The 18351-nt window shown below is 39.1% G+C and overlaps 1 protein-coding gene across 4 annotated transcripts in view; it reads left to right on the forward strand.

Annotated features, from left to right (window-relative positions):
* Positions 1-17336, forward strand: part of MAP7 (microtubule associated protein 7) — a 108033-nt gene extending 90697 nt beyond the window's left edge. For 2 of the 4 annotated variants that reach the window (XM_058836632.1, XM_058836636.1), the window contains 8 exons: positions 1832-2015; positions 3859-4051; positions 5503-5604; positions 5884-5934; positions 6031-6121; positions 8564-8705; positions 13899-14125; positions 15521-17336. In XM_058836632.1, coding sequence (XP_058692615.1) covers positions 1832-2015; positions 3859-4051; positions 5503-5604; positions 5884-5934; positions 6031-6121; positions 8564-8705; positions 13899-14125; positions 15521-15531 — 1001 coding nt within the window. In that variant the 3' untranslated portion in view covers positions 15532-17336. The remainder of the gene's footprint in view (positions 1-1831; positions 2016-3858; positions 4052-5502; positions 5605-5883; positions 5935-6030; positions 6122-8563; positions 8706-13898; positions 14126-15520) is intronic. The other 2 variants (XM_058836635.1, XM_058836634.1) reach the window with 2 other exon arrangements.
* Positions 17337-18351: the final 1015 nt, after the last annotated feature.

Consider the following 18351-nt stretch of genomic DNA (forward strand, 5'->3'; position numbering starts at 1 on the left):
CAGCTGCCTGCTGGCCAGCAGCCAAGAGGTCAGCAGGTAGCAATTGCTGATGAAGCTGTTCAAGCTTTTGCAGGCAAATCTCACACACAACTTTACTAATGCCAATGAAGCTTTAAAGGTCTTTTGGGTGTTATCTGTTGTGACAGCAGGGCAGGTGTGCATTAAGCTACTTGTTATGCTGCCAACTTCAGCGCCTGAGGCAAGAAGCGAGCCCCAAGCAGCACAAAGCTGTGCTCCCTTCAAAGCAACAGCCCTGCCCTGGCCCATGTTAGTAAATTAAAAAGGGCTGAGGTGCAGGAACTCTGTCATTTATACTGTTTACAATTACAAAGGCTCTCTGGTATTTTTCTGATCCAGGCTGCAATTGCAGCTTCTCATTTTCTTACCTTCTGTCCCCAAGGCTACTAAGAGCATGGCTCTAAATGGCTCCCAAAATTCAGTGATCAAATTGCTTACCTTTTTGTATTTCAACATCCCAGAATTTTCTGAGTCGCAGCTATGTCTTGGAGGTCAGCCCAGGTCCGCACTGTTCCCTGGGGTTGGGCTGAATACCTGTTTTGGTAATGTGAGAGCCTAGTGCTCCGCTGAGCTAGTGCCAAACTGTGCCAGCTCACCTCAAGGCTAGAGAACAGGCCCTGGCACTCTTTAAATTACTGGTGTAGAAGTATAATTTGAATTCATGGTCAAACCCTGGAGGAGTTATAGAAATACCTGTGTAGTTTTTAGCTGATAGACCTCCCTGCTTTCCTCTTCTACAGATGGGAATTCAGCACAGAAAACAACTGGATTTGTTTGTTTACATAATGAGGTATAGGAAGGGGGGATTCAGGGAGGAAACCCCTCTTTAGAAGTTGTTAGTGATGTAAGGAAAATTGTCACATCCCAGTATATGGTTAGAAATGCAGATTTAAAGTCATCTGCTTGCTGGTCCTTGTGACTTATTTTACATATATATTACTAGAGTCAGAATCTGATTTCACTGACAGTTCAAAGTCTTCCCTCTCCATGTTTGCCTGCATTACCAGATGGGGTTACTCTGGGAATGCTTCCTAACATTAGCTTGTGGGTCCCTGGTGTCCAGAGAAAAGGTGATGAGTCACTCTGTACCTGTGCTAGAGAATGCCAGGCAAACTTACAGAAATATGAACTAGCCTTTTACTTGAAAAAAACCTGTAACATCTTCTCTGCCACCTGGACAAAACTGGCCCTGAATAAAGAATTTATATGAAGGCAGTGCTGAGATTTGAACACAAGCCACGGTTCACCAATAGTGTCAAAATTTAAAAAGTTTGTCCCATGAGTTGCCTCAGGTTGGAGCAACTGCAAAAATTGATGACAGCTGGCGTCCTACCCTTGGTGCAGATCACTTCAGGCAGCTGATGTTTGAGATCACCAAGTCACCAAAAATGACTGTCACCAAAAATTCTGGCTCTGATCTTCAGATGTGGATGATCAGAAAGAAGAAAATATAATTTCACAATGTTTTGTTTCTGCTCTTCAAACAGAATTGAGCAAGCTTAAGAAATGTAGGTAGGGACTTGCCGAGTCAGCGTAACTCCTATTAAGCACGTGTCAGCATTTGTTCTGACAGAAAACTTGGTGTACACTTTCAGCTGCAGATGCTTTCACATATCCTGCAAAACCAAACTTCCCTGAAGGTATGTGAACCTCTAGCATCTAGAAACATTCTCCTCCTCTGAATTATTTAAAAAAACACATAAGCTTGAGAACACTTTGCAGTGCATTCAGAAGTATTTTCTGTTCCTTTCAAGAGAGTGACATCTTGGCTACTGTGTCTGTACAAACTAATTTTCTTTCCCATTTGTTTCAGCAGCCAGCCCATCCCTACCTCCTGCTCCACCAGCTCTTTCTCCAGCTCCAGCACTGCCCAAGCCCTCTGCAGGTACAACTGACCCTGAAGAAGCAACAAGGCTGCTGACTGAAAAGAGGCGCCTTGCTCGTGAGCAGCGGGAACGGGAGGAGCAGGAAAGGAGGGAAAGAGAAGAGCTTGAAAGGTAATTCTAGGCCTCTGCAGTAGAGAAGATATGTTTTTAGCAGCTTCTTGTGTTTATTCTGCTGTTAAACTGTTATATACGAAGCACAGCACTGAAGTGCAGGAGGCACAAGTTCCTCCCCAAAACCATATTTTCCTGTTGGGTTTTTCAGTTGGTGCAGTATATACCTAAGCAGATCTGTAAGGTTAAAACTTATTCTAAGTGGTGCTTTAAAAATAGGCCAGGAGAAGAGAGCAGATCCTTGCAGTTGTGATTTGTTGTTTCCTCAGAGATTAACAAAGCTGTGCCTTTTTTGTTCCAGCTAGCAAATTCTGCATGGCTGTTTTCAACTTTGTGATCAGCACAGTCTCTTTGAGTTGTAAGATCTCTCTTGTGGGTGGTACTTTAGGTGTACAGCCGTTGTGACTTGGACCTCTTAATTTTCTCATTTAAAATAAAGACATCCCCCACACCCTCCCAGCAGTTTTGGAGGGTAATTAATGTTACATCTCACTTTCTAATAGCAAATGAGTAGCCCATCTGGATACTCATGACTCTGTCTGCAGCGTAAGTTGAATGTTTTTTTAGAGGGTTGCCATGCCTCTGGAATTTGTTGAACTTCTTGATAGGAACAAGGCAGAACCAGTTAAAATAGCCTGTCTTTCCAAAAGGCTCAGAACACTGACCCTCTCAAAAAGAGTTTTAAAGGAAAAAAAAAAAGCTTCTGTGGTGTAAGAGTAATAATATGGTGAATAAATATTATGACAGAAAGATCAAAAATAAAAAGTAAATAATAATCAGCTTTCACAGTGAAAGGAGTTGCCAGTGTCTGTGCAAAAAGAACTTGAAAGGAGTTGCAGCCAGCGAGATGTTGTTGGTCTTCAGTGAGATAAGTCAGTTGTGAAGTTGAGACATATCATATTGCTGAGCTATAAAATGGAAGCTGAATTGCTTCCATTTTATATGGAATTTTAATGCTTCCATTTTAATGGAAGCTGATAAGCATAAAGGAATGTATATAGGAAATAAATCTAACTTGACTCCTGGTGTTGGTCTCTGGCTGAATTATTTCTGAGGGAAGAGATCTTGTTTGGAGTTGAATATGTGAAAGTATCAGGTGAGTCATGGTTGACAAAGTAAATGAACTGTTACAAGTTAATAGAAACAAGAACAAAATGAAAATGTCATTCTGCTCTAATCAAGATAAATCTACAGTTTGAATGTTGTGTTTTATATTTTTTTGTGATAATAAAATCAGTAAAACTAGAAAAATAAGTGCAGACAGACATCAAAGAAGGTAACAAGTACAAAACAGTTCCCATATGAAAATCTACTAAACAGGTGAGGATTCTTCAGCTGGGAAGATACACTAAAAAGTCCTAAATAATTTGGGAAACTTCAAAGGTGAAGGGGAAAAGTTACTTACTTTGTAATACAAGGATGAGGGGGCATTAGTAAGGTTAGAAGGTAACCTTCAAAAATCGGCAGAATTAGGTACTTTTTTATAAACAAGGAATCATTGCCATGAGGTGAGATGGGTGCCAGAAATGTATACTGTTTCAGAATATGATTATATGAAAGAGCAGAAAGTTTTGCAAAGTGTATTAATCAAAGGTTTTGATTCAGAAAGCATGCAAGCCATAGATTAGGCAGAGGTATGCTGGGGAAGTATTGGTGTTGCATTGCAAAGTTTTTTATATTCGATAGGGCTTCATGTTTGGCCCCTGTGGGAAGCAGAACAGACAGCTTAGGAATAGGGCAGCAGTGTACCTTTATCAAGCAGGGCTGAATCAGGAACCTGGTGGTTTGGCTTTTCTCCCTACTTTTATTACCTGTTTTTCTTATGCTTTTTTAATGATTGCAGACAAAAGAAAGAAGAGTTGTCCCAGAGGATAGCTGAAGAAAGAGCTCGCCGCGAAGAGGAGGAAGCTCGCAGACAAGAAGCAGAAAAACAAAGGAAGGATGCAGAGGAGCGGGAAAAGGAGGAACGGCTGCGCCGCCAGGCAGAAGAGAGAGAGCAGAAGGAGAAAGAAGAGATGGAGCGCATTCAGAAACAAGTATGCTTCCCTATTGGAATTTCTGTGCCAATCTAGCTGGCAGTGAAGTGGGTGAAGCAGCACCTCTTACATAGCACCTAAATTAGAGAAATATCTAAAATTTAAATGCTATCTGTTGGGACAGAGTTCATTCCACTGAAATGGAATTCCACATGTGGTGTGGAGTTGAGTTTTGAGGGGTTTGTTCCTCTTTCTCTTTGCAATGTATTTAGAGCAAATCCTTTCTTATTCCTCATAAATTGTGATGAAAAAAATCAATAGAGTTGTATTGGGGAATTTTGATAAATGCTGTTATACCAGAGAATTCTTTGTCCCAGCAGTTACAGCAAGTCCAGATGCAAAGATAACTATTCACTGTGTTGGAGATGTAGTACTGCTGAGTTCTGATCCTGTGTCAAATACTGCTTTTGTGTGGGGCTTGTGCGAAGGGATTGATTTAATCAAACCAAGGAGAACCTTTATCTGGCCCAGTACTCCTGAAATCGGAGTAGCTAGTCAAAAGACATATGATAATAAATGAAAATTACATTTTTCAAGTGCTTTCATTTTTGATGGGCATAATGTTGGTTTACTGACTTCAGGAGAGGCTGTGGTAAGCATTCTGGATAGGATTCTTTCATTCTCACATGTCCTCTTACTTCTTGCATGTGCTTTATTCTTCCACAATCCAACACTTCAATTTGCCTTGTAGACATGAGGTTTTCTTCTGGTGTATAAATGTATGCTTCTGATATTAAATGTTTAAAGGATTGTGTTAGTGAATATGGCTGAGAAACTCCATTCTTCTTTTTCAGAAGATGTGTGCTGCTTTCTTTGAAATGTTAAACTGAGACTTAACTCAGTTTAGCACTCAGAGGTAGCACATGGCCAAGGCTTTTTGGATGCTAGAGATGCAAAAGATGATCTGTTGTAGTAGTTCCATTATATAACAGTGTCAGGGAGCAAGGCCCCTCTACAGTATACTCCAGACAAATTTTGCATTTAGTTAAAAAAGCAGGAATGGAAAGTTTGTGCAAATGGGCCTGTGGCTGTTTGCCCTTGGTCTCATTGAACAGTTACTCTGTTGGCCAAACAAAGCATTCTACTGCCTTTATTTTACTCTCAGAAATATTAACCACACAAAAAAATTGATCTCTCCAATACTTTCCTGGCTGCTGTTTTAATGCTGAAGGCTAGAAAATTTGTTCCTTATTTGTCATCTGGTGTGTTCTGGAATGGGCACAGAACCAAACATGATGTCCCTTGTTTAGTTATTCTCTCTAAATGCTACTCAAAACACGGAGATTAATCAAGAAATGCGCAATTCCGTCTGAAAAGATTTTTGGTGATTTGTAAACCCCAAAAGTGTCCTTTCAGGGTGTTGCAGATATGCAATAATTGGGCACAGGCTGTAAAACTGTCCTTAAATAGTAAATTATTCCTCACTTCTTTTTCTTTTACCACCAACATAGAAAGAAGAGGAAGCTCGCCTGCGGGAAGAGGCCGAGAGGATTCGATTAGAACGTGAAAAGCATTTCCAAAGAGAAGAGCAAGAACGCTTGGAAAGGAAGAAGGTAACTCAGTCCATGCAGAGAAACTGTGATTGGTTTTGCCTTAGCAGTCTGTTTCCACCTCAGCAGTAGGGAGTAAATGATAGAAATGTGCTCTCAGAAAGGCTCAGTCCTCATTGGCCTGATGCGACAATGAAGGGAATATTGCCAGCAGTAATAAATAATGCATTTTTTTGCAATAAACAGATACAGCTGATAAATGACAAGCAGTTGTGGTTTGGGAGAAAGATATTCAAATTAATGCCAGCAAACATTGTTTTACCCCTTTACATTTCATTGTAGAGGCTTGAGGAGATCATGAGGAGAACTAGGCGTGTAGAAGCTGTAGATAAGGTCAGTGCTGCTACTTAACATGTATAAATATTGAACACATTTCTGGTTTTTTCCTTAGTGTCATTTTTAACTTACAAAATTTTCCTTCCTTTGTAGAAATCCAATGACCAGCAAAATGGACATATATCAAAGGCAAATATTACTGGAGAAGCAGGTATTGTGTTTAACTGTGCCCTGACCACAACAGGTGAATAAATGCCTACTGAGCACTATGATTTGAGAAACGGTTCTGAAACCTGGCACACTAATTGCAGTAAAAAAAACTATGAGAGGAGTATAAATGAAATCTTAGCAGACATTAATTACTTAGCCTTTCTGTATAGTTAGTTAGCCATTACTAAATGAATCCAATATTTTAACAACTTCGTCACATTGGTCTTTAGCAAAAATAAATTTTCTTAACAAGTTTAATTATTTATAAAGTGAAAAGAAATTATTTTGTGATTTGGATCACAAAATAAACTGATTGTACAGTTTGTTTCTTATGTTATTTCAGATGTGGTTGTTGCAGATTTACTCCATTTTCTTAAAAGATTATTTCTTCTTAGTCATCAAAACAAAGCATTCATTGTTCTAAACATCTCCCTTCCTTTCTTCCACACTTCTCTTTCTTTCACACCTGCTGCCTTATTCACTTGGTCTTCATTTCTTTTTTTGACAAAACTGACCTACTACAAAAGCTTTGTCTTGTCACACCCACACTCTCTTACGCTTTCCTTCTACTACATTCCCTCTATCTTTATTTCTTTTTAGGTTATTTTCTATATAAGACTTTAATACTTACAATAAAGGAAGAAAAATAAAATGTAGTCTATATTCAACAGTTGCCAGGTATGAATTAGCACTGTTTAAAGATACTGAAGTCAAGCTTTCGAATGGCTTCTCCTATTGTAGTATAACATAATAAATGGCATTAATCTTTTGCTCCTTTGTATTTGGGTTGAGTAACAGGGAAGAGAGCAGCCCTGACTAATGGATGACTTTTTTTTCTTGATTTTTGAAGTGAACCCTATAATTAGTTCTGTCAGGAAACCTTTTGATGCAGATTTTATTTCCTGTGTTTATTTGTTTACATATTATCTTGGGGAAAAAAGTTTGTGAGCCACTAATACAGGACTCATCTGGGATGTCATCTTTGTCTTTGGGCACTCTTGAAGGTATTGTAATACATTTAAAGAATTCACGAAGCTATAAAGGGTTCCACAATCTTTGGCTAGTGTTTTCCCTCTAGAGATAGATGAGAAGTAGTCTTCTATCAGTTTCCTAAGGCAGAGGAGACTTTGGATCTCCATTTCCCCAGGCCCAAGGGAAGGCCAGAGTCTTGGAGTGACTGAATAAAGAGAAAACTGCTCTCAGCCTCAGGGCTATTCAACGTTTTGACTTTGTATTATCTATATGTGCTATTGAGTTAAAGGCATGGATTACTGGGCATATTCCAGCCACATAAATTTTCATATTGCACTTTAACAGACCTCTGACTCTCCACAAACAGTTTGGTTTTGAATTTTTTTCTTAAGTCTTACTGTTTGCCAAAACCTGAGGAAACATTTATGGGAATATTGGAATGGCCAAATCACACAATGAAAAAAATTCCATCACCTTTTTTTTCATTTATTTGGCCTCTTCTTCAAAATATGAAGTTGTTCTGCATTTACAAACAACTTTTTCTTATGTTTTTTTCTTCTGAACATTAAAGAAAATATATTTTCCTGTTATTCCATTTGTAGAAGCACAGAAACCTCTATTTCTAGTATCTTCCATATAAAAACTTTGCCAAAGATCAGACTAAGACATTCAGTATAAAAATCTTTAGCCCAAACATTTGGAGTACAGTGAAATAGAGCAGCTGAAGGGGGGGCTTACCAGATGAAGTTTTGGGTAATGTAGATAGATGTGTCCAAAACTATGAATACTGAATTGTCCTTGCAATTACTGTAGCAGATGTTAGCAGGGTGGGGTGCAGTTGCTTCCTTTTACTGACCTGTATATGAATAGAGCGACTCTAGATACAATGCAGAAGCCTGTAGCTGTACTTTAAAAGAAAACCACAAGGCAGGCCAGAAACATGTGTCACGTGGTCTCAGCATGAGGGGCAAGGATAATCTTATTTTATGTTGCTCTCTGCAATGTTTTATAGTAGTAATTTGGTACTTATTGAAAGAAGTGTCCTTACCAATGGAGATATTTTTTTTCCTGATTTCCTTTTGAGTCACTGGAATCAAGAAATACCAGTACATGGAATTAGCAACGTCCAAGTTCTTCTCTATTCTATTCTCTGTTGCTACTTGAAAAGTGCCAGCATAACATTCTATCAGATCCAGCCTCTTTTGCCCACTGGCTTATATGTTGGAATTGTACATATGAGTGTAAAATGTTTATTCTTGTTCACAAAGCTGTGGCTTTGAAATCTGTGACATTTACTTTGGACCTGAAACAGGGTTTGTGCACCCAAAAAGTTGACAAAGGAGATGGGGTTGGGTAGAGAGGGCTGGGAGGGGTGTGGGAACCGTATCTTTTTTAGAACTGTAACTCTCCTTGGCTATGCTGGCTTTTGTAGAAAATATTTCACCCTAATCTATGGGGTAGATGCTGCTGCTTGGTTTTCTGAAAGCCTGTTTTCTCTGCCCAGTTGCAGCCAGTCCTGCATCTCCATCGGAGCCTGCAGCAGGGCCTCAGCTCCAGCATGCAGCACTGCCACCTCCGCACAACGGGACTCCGGCCGCCTGCACCCGCGTGGTGCTGCCGCAGCAGCCCCCTGGAAACGTGGACAGGTAAAACATCCACAGGTGGCAGGGAGCTATGTTTGGGGGATGAGGGCTGCCAGAGTAATAAATTATATTCATGTCCATGAGTTCATTAACTAAGTAAGAGGCAACTGTTCAATATGTACTGCTTCCTGTTTTTTATCATTTCCTGTGCTCAGAAAAGAACTTTATTGTATTTCAAGTAGCAGTAACTGATTTTTGGTAACTGACAGGGAAAAATGTAAAAAAAAATAGAGCATGTTCTTTGCAGTGTTTGGAACAATGTGTCTGGCAGCAATTATTACATTTATTGAAACGTAATGGAAAGGGAATTTTCTTTCTGTTCCTTTCCATGATTAAGCTTCATAAAACCCACTCTGGGCTTGCACTGCTTATTTTCTTAATTCTAATAATGAATACTGTGCTTTCAGCCTAGATGTTTTGATTTCTAAACTGCTTGAAATATTAGCAGTGGTGTTATAGATATGTCCTTGGTGTGAGATATGGGACTAGTCACTTCGGTTATGCATTTAAAAAAACACCTTTGTTCCTCATAAGGAGTATTTGGGGAAGCAGATATTATACATTGGGAGCTCTCTGTAGCCGTGAAGCAAATCACTCAGACTTTGAGAAATTGTTGAAAAGCTTGAAACCTCAGTATTGAACTGAGTGACATCCGTTACATAAGCATGAGCTGTCAGTTATTTTAATGTTAGTGATGCAGAAAGCCAAATAATCTTGCAGTCCTTTCGTGTTTTATGCAGGTAGTGCCAGAATATGCATGGAAAAACTTGAATGTGGGAAACCATTGTGCAGTCTGTAATGGACAGCATGCTTCAGGGTGTGATTGGCACTAATTGAAGGAGGAATTTGCCCTTTCTCAATCCCTCCATATGCCTGGGGGATCTTAGCCTGCTGTCATGCTGACAAGGATGCTTCTGCTGAGAGAAGCTCTGTCAGTGACACTGAGGTGCATTGGATGAGCTGCATGGAGCTGCCTCATAATTGTCTTGGGCAGCTATTACGATGTTAATCGCTCCCAGCCTTTCAAGCACCTTGATGTTTGAAATATAAAATGTGCCACACTAATGAGTGTTGTCTGGTACCATTATAATCTGCATGGAAGGAACCTCAAAATGCCCACAGTGAAGAATGAATAAATGAGATTGAAGAGCACTGACAAAAGTAGGAAGAGCATGTAAGGTTGTGGAAGGTAAAACTGGCATGCCAGGTTGGAATGTGTCTGCTTCAGAGGTACATCCACAGTAACTGGGAAGGTGAAGCCTGAAGCACTTGACTGAAACCCGTAGATTTTGTCACATGATAAAGCCACATGTGCCAACACCACTGCTACTGCATCTTGTGTGCTGTGGTTGTCTGGTGTCCAGATACACCTGACATGGTAGCACACACAGGGGCAGTGGGTGCAGCTTGTCTCCTGAGTGAGAACCTCACTCTAGCTTTCAGCAAGATTTAGCTTTTCTCTGAAAAATACTTCATCATGTTTTAAGGGCAAGAGTGCTGAGATTTCTGACCAGAAGTTAAAAAGGTGTTACCAGTTACCCCAGGTGACACCTGGGGAGCTTGTGTCATGTGTTTGTGTAGGTGAGAGGATGGAGCAATGCAGAACCATACAGCTGTCTAATCCATAGCCCACTTACAGATTTTTGCTGGTGCTCTATTCACTAATTCTTTGCCCAAGATAGATCATGCCTGCTACCTCTTCAAAAAAGTAATTTCAGTACAGTGGTTTATGTTAACAGCACTTTCCTTATGGTGCTTACTCTGTAATTCCTCTTTCCTGTGCTGTTTTCTACAAACACTTGCAATGAAGTGCGAAACACCTCAGTGAGCGCAGTTCACCTCACGTGTCTCCATCCTGTGTGCGTGGACCTGGGTCTGGGTAGGTTAGATAACCAGTTTTTAGAAATATATAGTTGGTCTGGGTGATTGCCTTCATATCTTGTCCTGGAAAAGAAAGCTCCTCAGTGCTGGCTGGTTTCAGAGTTGCTGTCTCAGTGGATTAAAAATATGCACCATTTATTTAAATTCAGAAATCTGGGATATATTTTGCTGTTTATGTCTGTCTATGTCTCCTCAACAAAAATCCTCTCAATAAATTAGGTGACTGACATTGTCCTTCAGATCAGAAATAGCTGTGATAGTAGCTGTGATAATATTTTGGCATTTTTTAAAGGCTTGCAATTCTGTATTTTATTTTTTCCTATTCAGTGTTGATTTTTGATGAATGATTGGAAACAGATATACTGAATTCTGGCCTTCTTTATTTTTTAGTCTCTTCAAATTCTAATTTTAGACTGTCTACATAGAGTTTTGGCTAAAATTATCTACAATATATCTAATTTTCAGTAATTTTAAATTTTTTGGACGTTCCAGTTCCTTTAATTAAACTGGTTTGTCTTTTCTCAACATCCTCCAGTCTATCTTGTTAATATTGATGTGTCCAGGTCAAAACGTGAAGCTGCAGAGATACTTTTCAGCTGTCATGGAGATGTCCTTCAGATGTTTGCAAGACTGTTATGTTTGGAAATGCACTCTGAACAACTCGGGCAACATTTTTTCCTCTGTTACACAAGTGTCTTTCTACACACACCTTTATGGAATATGTTAGAATGCCAAAATTACCCAGTTCTTTCTGCAATATTGTATGCCTGAAAAGGATATCTCTTGTGTTGTATTAGACACTTAGACAACATTAAAATGTAACATATAGTGAGAACAGCTGTAGCTGGTCAAAACCCCTTTTTTATTTTTTGTGTTCTTTGTTTCAATGGCCTGTAGTACAATGTAAGGAAAAAAAAAAGATAATTACCAGGAGATCCTCTAGCCAATGAAGGGTTGCTAAGCATTGTGGTCCAAATGCAACCACAGGCTCAAGTAGTCCCTAAGCTGCTAATTAGCAGATGCTGAAGGGCATACCAATCTCCTAGGAATTTATCTAATCTCCTTTTGAGTTTGTGGCCTCTAAGATGTCCAGTGGAAATTAATTCCACTGTTTTATTTTTCCCTTTGTTTTGTCTAAATTTGCTCCTCTAGTAATTAGATAGATCAAGCAGCATAGAATCTAGAAGATTTTACCCCACAAAATTTAAAATATTTATAGTCCTGATTTCCTTTTCTATACCCCCTTTGTGATTGTAGACTACACTGTCTCAAAAGACATTGTTCAAGTCTGAACAAATCTTACTTTAACTTCATGTGTACTACTGGTAGTGCAGTGTCACATAAATAAGAAATATGAATAATTCTTCATTCACTAAGTCAGCTGATAAATTGGATAAAAAAATTCTGTTTGCAGAAGCAAGAGGCTTCTTCTTATATTGCTCTAATACTTGTTGAATTAATGTGCTGTTTAATTTATATCAATGGGCAGTTAATCTCTCCCCACCTCTTTCTTACCCCATTCATCAAACTTCTCATGTTATCCTAGCTCTGGTATGGTTATTGGCAGTAGATGGGGATAAAATAAGTAATAGGATACCTTATAGTGAAAATTAGCCTAATGACTGTACATGGCAGAGCAGGTTTTAATAAAGCATTTCACAAATTCTGCTCCTCATCTTACAGATGTGGCTCTCTGGCACAAAAGGGTGATATAACTTAGGAGCTCTCCCAGGCAGCCAGCAGGTTTCCATGTCTGCTTTCAAACTCAGTGCAGTGAAACATATTTTTCACTTTGAAATTTGCCCAGCATATCCAAAAATGAAAAAAAAAAAAAAAAGTAGTGTCTTTCTGACAAAAGAACTGGTAATAGTTTGAAAAACTGGGAAGGCTTGATATGAACACCAGTGTGTGATTCTCACAGGATATCTGGGCTTTGGATAAAGCACTGCCACTTTGAAAAGAGCAATGTTTTTTTTTTTGTCTCTTGGAGAATACTGTAAAATAATTCTTTAACTGTTTATGCGAAGTTGTACACATAAAGAAGCCAGCAAATTAAAATATACTGTATGCCAATTACAAGCAGGTTCCTTTTTAAGACTAGTAAATGTGCTGTCAGAAAATTAGCCTGTGAAACCAAGCCACCTGCTGAGAAATAGCCTGAGGATAGCCAACTTCCAATCTAGGAAAATTGCATCTGTGCCTTTGTGGCTGAAACATGTCCAAACAACCTGAACAGTTGTGATGTGGTCCAAACAGGGAATAGGTACCCAGGATTGTCAGGATCTAACTGTTGAGGGCTTTAGGAAGCACCTGTGGAAGATCACAAGACTTTTGAGTTATTCGTTGAGTACTTGCTCTTGCTTGAGGAGCTTATGGTCCCATTACGGTCATCCTGTTCACTGAAGTGGCACCTTAGTTTCTTCTCTCTGGCAGGATAGGACATGCCATCTGCAGAGTCAGAAGGATTTGACAATGCAGCACCTAATAAAGGGGTTTGGAGGGGAGGATGAAGGCTGAGACATGAGCAAGTATCGTCTGGGGAGAGTACATGTAAATGCAGAGTGTGCTTGTGCTGCTCTTAACTCGGGGAGATGTACAAGGGCTTGCTCATAAGGGTTCTTTCTCACATGGGAGATGGAAAATTAAAGTGCAGATTGACATAAGGGGCTCTGGGAGAGGGCTTTTTTGGCTTGGACATGATCCACAGGAGAAGTATGGAGCTGGGTAGAGCCTTGGAAATGACCCCTAAGATCTTGTATAGGAGAAAGGACTGAAAGGAGCACTATATTGACAAGGGAGTTTTTCCTCTGGATCAATGGGATATAGAAGCATCTGCTCCAGAACTGGTGGCAGGAGGTGATTCAAGAAATAATAAAAATAACAATGATCCTATCCAGGGGCAATTACGTTGATTTGCAATAAGAGGAAGGGTACAATGAAGGTTATGAGATGTGAAAAAGCTGTTAGGGGCTGTAAATTGCATTATGTGGGTGGTTCTGCACAGGTTTCCTTACTGATTCCCATTGCAGTTGCTTCTCAGACTGTAGCGTCCACACCTACAGTACCCTGTAGTTCTGGCTATCATGTAGCCAAAAGTAACTAGTATCCCATGGGTTTGAGGGAAGGAATATCATGTACTTGGCTGCAAAACCAGTTTTTAATACTGTGGTAGAAGCATAGTTTTGTTTTCACTGGCTAAAACAATGTTTGGGATTGATGCATACCTCTCTTCCACTTGTGCTTTTGCTTTGAGGATGACTAAATTTCTGTTCTAGAAAAAGTATGTAAGAAAAAATGTCTATGTTTCTCTTTCAGCAATCTCAATCCAGAGAAAAACACAAATGAAAATGGAATGTCTATGCAGAATGATAACTTTGAAGAGATCATGAACCTGCCTCTTGGTTCTAAACCATCCCGGCTGGATGCTATGAACAATGATGGAAGCAATAGTCCCGAAATTCCTTTGAATCCAATTCTAGCCTTTGAAGATAAGGGGACTCTTTTGCCTCAGGTAGATAGTGTTCAAACACATCAAACAGCAGGTAGGTTTGCTGTGGTTCACTAACACTTGTAATTTGTTGTAATTGACAGAGATCCCAAAGCTCTCAATTAATAGAAGTTGATTCGTTTAAGCATTTTTATACTCCTTTTTTTAATATATATTTAAACTCTGTTTACATTTTTAACAAATTTAAATTACTTGGGGACAAGAGCACATTCCTTTGTAAAGCTATGCCTGCCAAGCACATAGAGATGCAGTGCAACAGTGGTGAAGCCTTAGAGTTTCTGGATGAGGGCCTTTCACATATGCTTCACTTTCTGCCATTTGAAGTTGCTTGGAAAGGTTTGCCCTGTGCTTTCAAACAGAAGTGGTAGCTGGTTTTCTGACCTTATGATCAGCAATTGGGCTCCAGTTTTGCAAGTGCAGTGCTTGACATGCTGTCTTGGTTTGAAAAGATAGGTGTCTGCTAAGGAAGGCGGGAGCCTCCCTTGAAATGGAAAATGTAAACCTCCCCCCTCTGAATTATTATAATCTTGAAATTAAAGGGCTCTCAGGCAAAGATATAGGAGTAGGAATAACAGTTCTTTACTAGTATGTATAAATAGTGAAAAAATAAAACAACAAAAACTACAACTTGATAGGAAAATTAAAATAAAAATGCAGTAGTACAAAACCCACTGACAGAGTCAGAATACAACCTGACACCCTGTTGGTCAGGGTGTTGGTAGCAGTCAGGTTAAATGGTGGCTGCAGTCCTCCTGCAGTGACAGACGTGGTCCTGTTGAAGCAATGATCCTGTGGGAGGCTGTAGTTTTCCTCTGAAGGTCCAGTGGTGGTGTAGATGTTTCCAGTCTTCCTCTGGGAATCCAGTGGAGAAAGGCTGCCTGTGGTGTTCCCAATCTCAGACTATATCCAGGTAGGAATGCTTGGCTCCTCCCCTTGGGTGGAGCATCTCACCCTGGGATGATGGAATTTTATCAGTCATGCAGTGAGACTCAATGGCCCATGCACAGAAGAGATCCCCCTGGAGTTATGAGGGATAGGTCATGGAAGAGATAAAGAACACTGCCCCCCTTGGTTTGAACAGATGGTAACAGAACACATACTTTTGGTTACATCTTGCATTGCAACCCAAGACAGATGCGCGTGCAGAAGGGGAGACTAATTTTTGAAAACTACTTTTTGAAATTCTAGATGTGCTTTCCTCATCAAGTTCTTGCAGGCATTGAGGGATGGTTTTCAAGACACTGGATTTTTTCTGAATTACAACTTTTCAACAAATACTAATTGAACAAATTAAATTGGATAGTGCTTTGTTTTTCTCTGGCCTAAAAGTGTAAGGAAAATCATCTCTCATTAAAATAATTGCTTAAGCACATAACACCTTGAAGAAAGAATTGCCACTCTGACCTGTCATGTTTACCTTCTGTTTTAGAAGTGATCTGATTGTTTCTTCTGAAGAACCAAAGGTGATATGAGCGTCTCTGCAGTCAGTGGAGTTTCTTCCATGCAATGAAGGAGTGTTTTATTTTTCTCTCCAGTTTTTTAAAGATTTCTTGAATACCTTTTTTGGAAGGACTTTAGTAAAACCAGCAGAAGAAATGAGGGGAATAGACTTGGATCACCATTCTAATAGCTTTCATCACTAGAAAAATCATGCTTCACATGCGTTACTTAATATGGCTATTTCCAACAAGCTTTTTTGTTAGTAAATGAATATTTCTTAAGACACAAGACACTGGAATCTGAAAGTAACGGGCTGATTTGGGTGGTGGGACTGATTCTTTTTTGTTTTTAAAAAAGGTGGGTGTTGGTTTAAAAGGCATAATTGTAAAATTGGCAAAGAATCTTTTACACTTTGTGGTTCTAATACTTGAAAAATAAATGCCTCATTGCTCTACAAGTAGAGTTAATGAGGTGTTTTATTTAAACCTGTTGGTTTAAATGTTATTGCAGAGAACTCTAATTATGGGGGCAAACTATAGGCTTCTGTATCAGGTTCTTGTAAATGTAATTCCTACAGGGACATTCTGTAAATTGAGACATCACTATGATTTTCTCACGTTTTCTCTAAAAACACAAAACAAGACAGGTTTTAAAATGTGAAAATTTGAAAGCGTTATTTTTTCATGGACAAGAGTAAAAACTATTGTTCTCCTAGATTATGTATTTATGAATTTTGCTCAGTACAGAAAGAAATCATTTAATTGAATAAATTAGACAAATGTGGTAAAACAGATACTGCAAACTTGATTTTTTTTTAGTTACATCCAATTTCACAATACTATAAAAGACGTGTATGCATATGTGCACACACATACAGTGAAATACCTTGTTCTGAGTCCTGTAAATTGCTGCTGTTCCCAATGATGGAAGACTTTTCCTTTGCCTTATCAGACTATTGAAGACTGTGTGAAACCTGGGATATTTGAGTTTTGGATGATGATGCAGGTTTGGGGAATTTCGGGGTTTGCTCGTTTCAGAGCAAATGGAAAATGGTCATTTTGCTTTTTTATGTAGTGTGTGGTTTTTATAAAGCAGTGCAGTTTGAGTGATAAGAGGAGCGATGCAGGTTGCTTTCTCTTTAGTTTGATGCTGATTTCTACTGTCATTCATTGTTCCATCCCACACTTTTGGTTGCTGTTGTGCAGAACTGTAAAATCTTGCACGTTTTTGTGCTTTGCTAAACAATGCTGTTGGAGGCAGAGCTTGCTCTGGGTGTTTGAGTTTGAAGCATCGCCGAAGGCTTGAGGCATTGCTGTCTGAATCCCTGAGAAGATCCTTGGGTAGGGGAAATGGAGGTTTATGGGCTCTCAGCTCCTGCTAACAGAGACTGTACCATTAAGATTCCTGCACTTGCCTTTAGTGTGTACTGAGCAAGGCCTCTAGGAAGCTGTGCAGAAAGTCTGTGCTAGCAGAAGAAATCCTCTGAGATAAGAGCCGAAGAATTTTTGAAGAAATTTCTGCTGCTGCCAAGTGTTCATCTTATAGAGGAGATGGGATAAAAGCAATGGAAATAAAATGAAAGAGACTTCATCTGCCAGAATATTTATGGAAAGGAAAAAACAGCCATCCAGTCAGAGTGCTTTCAATAGTAACTTGTGACACAGTAAAATGAATTGGGTTCCTTTCTTGCTTTCTTTAGTTTTCCATGTACATAGCCACAATATTTTGAAGTGTCCAAAATATGTAGTTTTTCTTTAAAACTATATATAGCATGTAAGTACCAAATAAAACTTGTTTGAAATATTTATTTCTACTTATATTTTCATTTTCTTGCATAATTGAAGCAAGAGTCAATCTCTTTTGGAAAATTATTCTTGCTACTCATGGTTGCTTAAAACTTTGTGTCAGGTTTCCTCTAATTTCTTTATTAAAAAATCAGAGACACAATAAGAAAGAGAGCAAACAGATAGACAGTTACATATAACTTCAGTTTTAAGCCTTAGGATTCATTTAAGATCAGGTTTAAATTGTGTTGATCTTGAGCTATTTAGGATTGTTTATAAATTATGCTAATTTGTTTTTTTGCAGACTTCAGCACACTTTGCTTCAGTATTTGTGGAAAAATGGGCTGGCTTTATTTCTCACTTTGTTTTTTGCTTTGTTTATTTTTTGGTTTTTGTTTTTTTTTTTTTAACAGGGCTGTATTAAAAACAGTTTATCATTACAGTCAATCCACATTTGCTACAAATGAGATCAAAAATTTCCTGTTTCAGCAGCCTGACATATAAAATAAAACCAAGGGAGCTGAGAGTAGAAGTAGATGCATGAATTTTTTGAAAAGGATTTAATATTGAATTTTAAAATATTTTGGTTAAGCCTCTTATAATGCAAGGAAAATAGTTTCTCTTCTGTTGTTGTTCTTCACAATAAAATATGTTATGAGAGGAAGGCCAGCTCTTCTGCCTGCTATTGCAACTGGTTGTGTTGTTTGTACCATGAGGAGCAAGGTGGAACTACTCCGTGAGATGGAAGTAGCAGGTGCAGACAGCTGTTGTGAGGGCTGGGAAGCCTTCTCCAGCAGAGAGCTGTGTGCTTTGGGAAGGCTCAGCTCCATGCTCCTGTCTCCACAGCACAGCATGGATGCTCACAGGGATGGTGCTCTCTGAGTTATTTCAGTACATCACAACTGCTGCATTGCTCACCATTAGCTCTGCTTGCTTCACGTCTTTTATCTCCTCATTCCTGATGAAGAATGCTTTGTTATTTGCTTTCTTGCTAAGACCTTGAAATACTGTTTGAGATTAAATATCTAAGAATACA

Source organism: Poecile atricapillus, chromosome 3 (genome assembly GCF_030490865.1).
Source record: "Poecile atricapillus isolate bPoeAtr1 chromosome 3, bPoeAtr1.hap1, whole genome shotgun sequence".
Classification (NCBI taxonomy): domain Eukaryota; kingdom Metazoa; phylum Chordata; class Aves; order Passeriformes; family Paridae; genus Poecile; species Poecile atricapillus.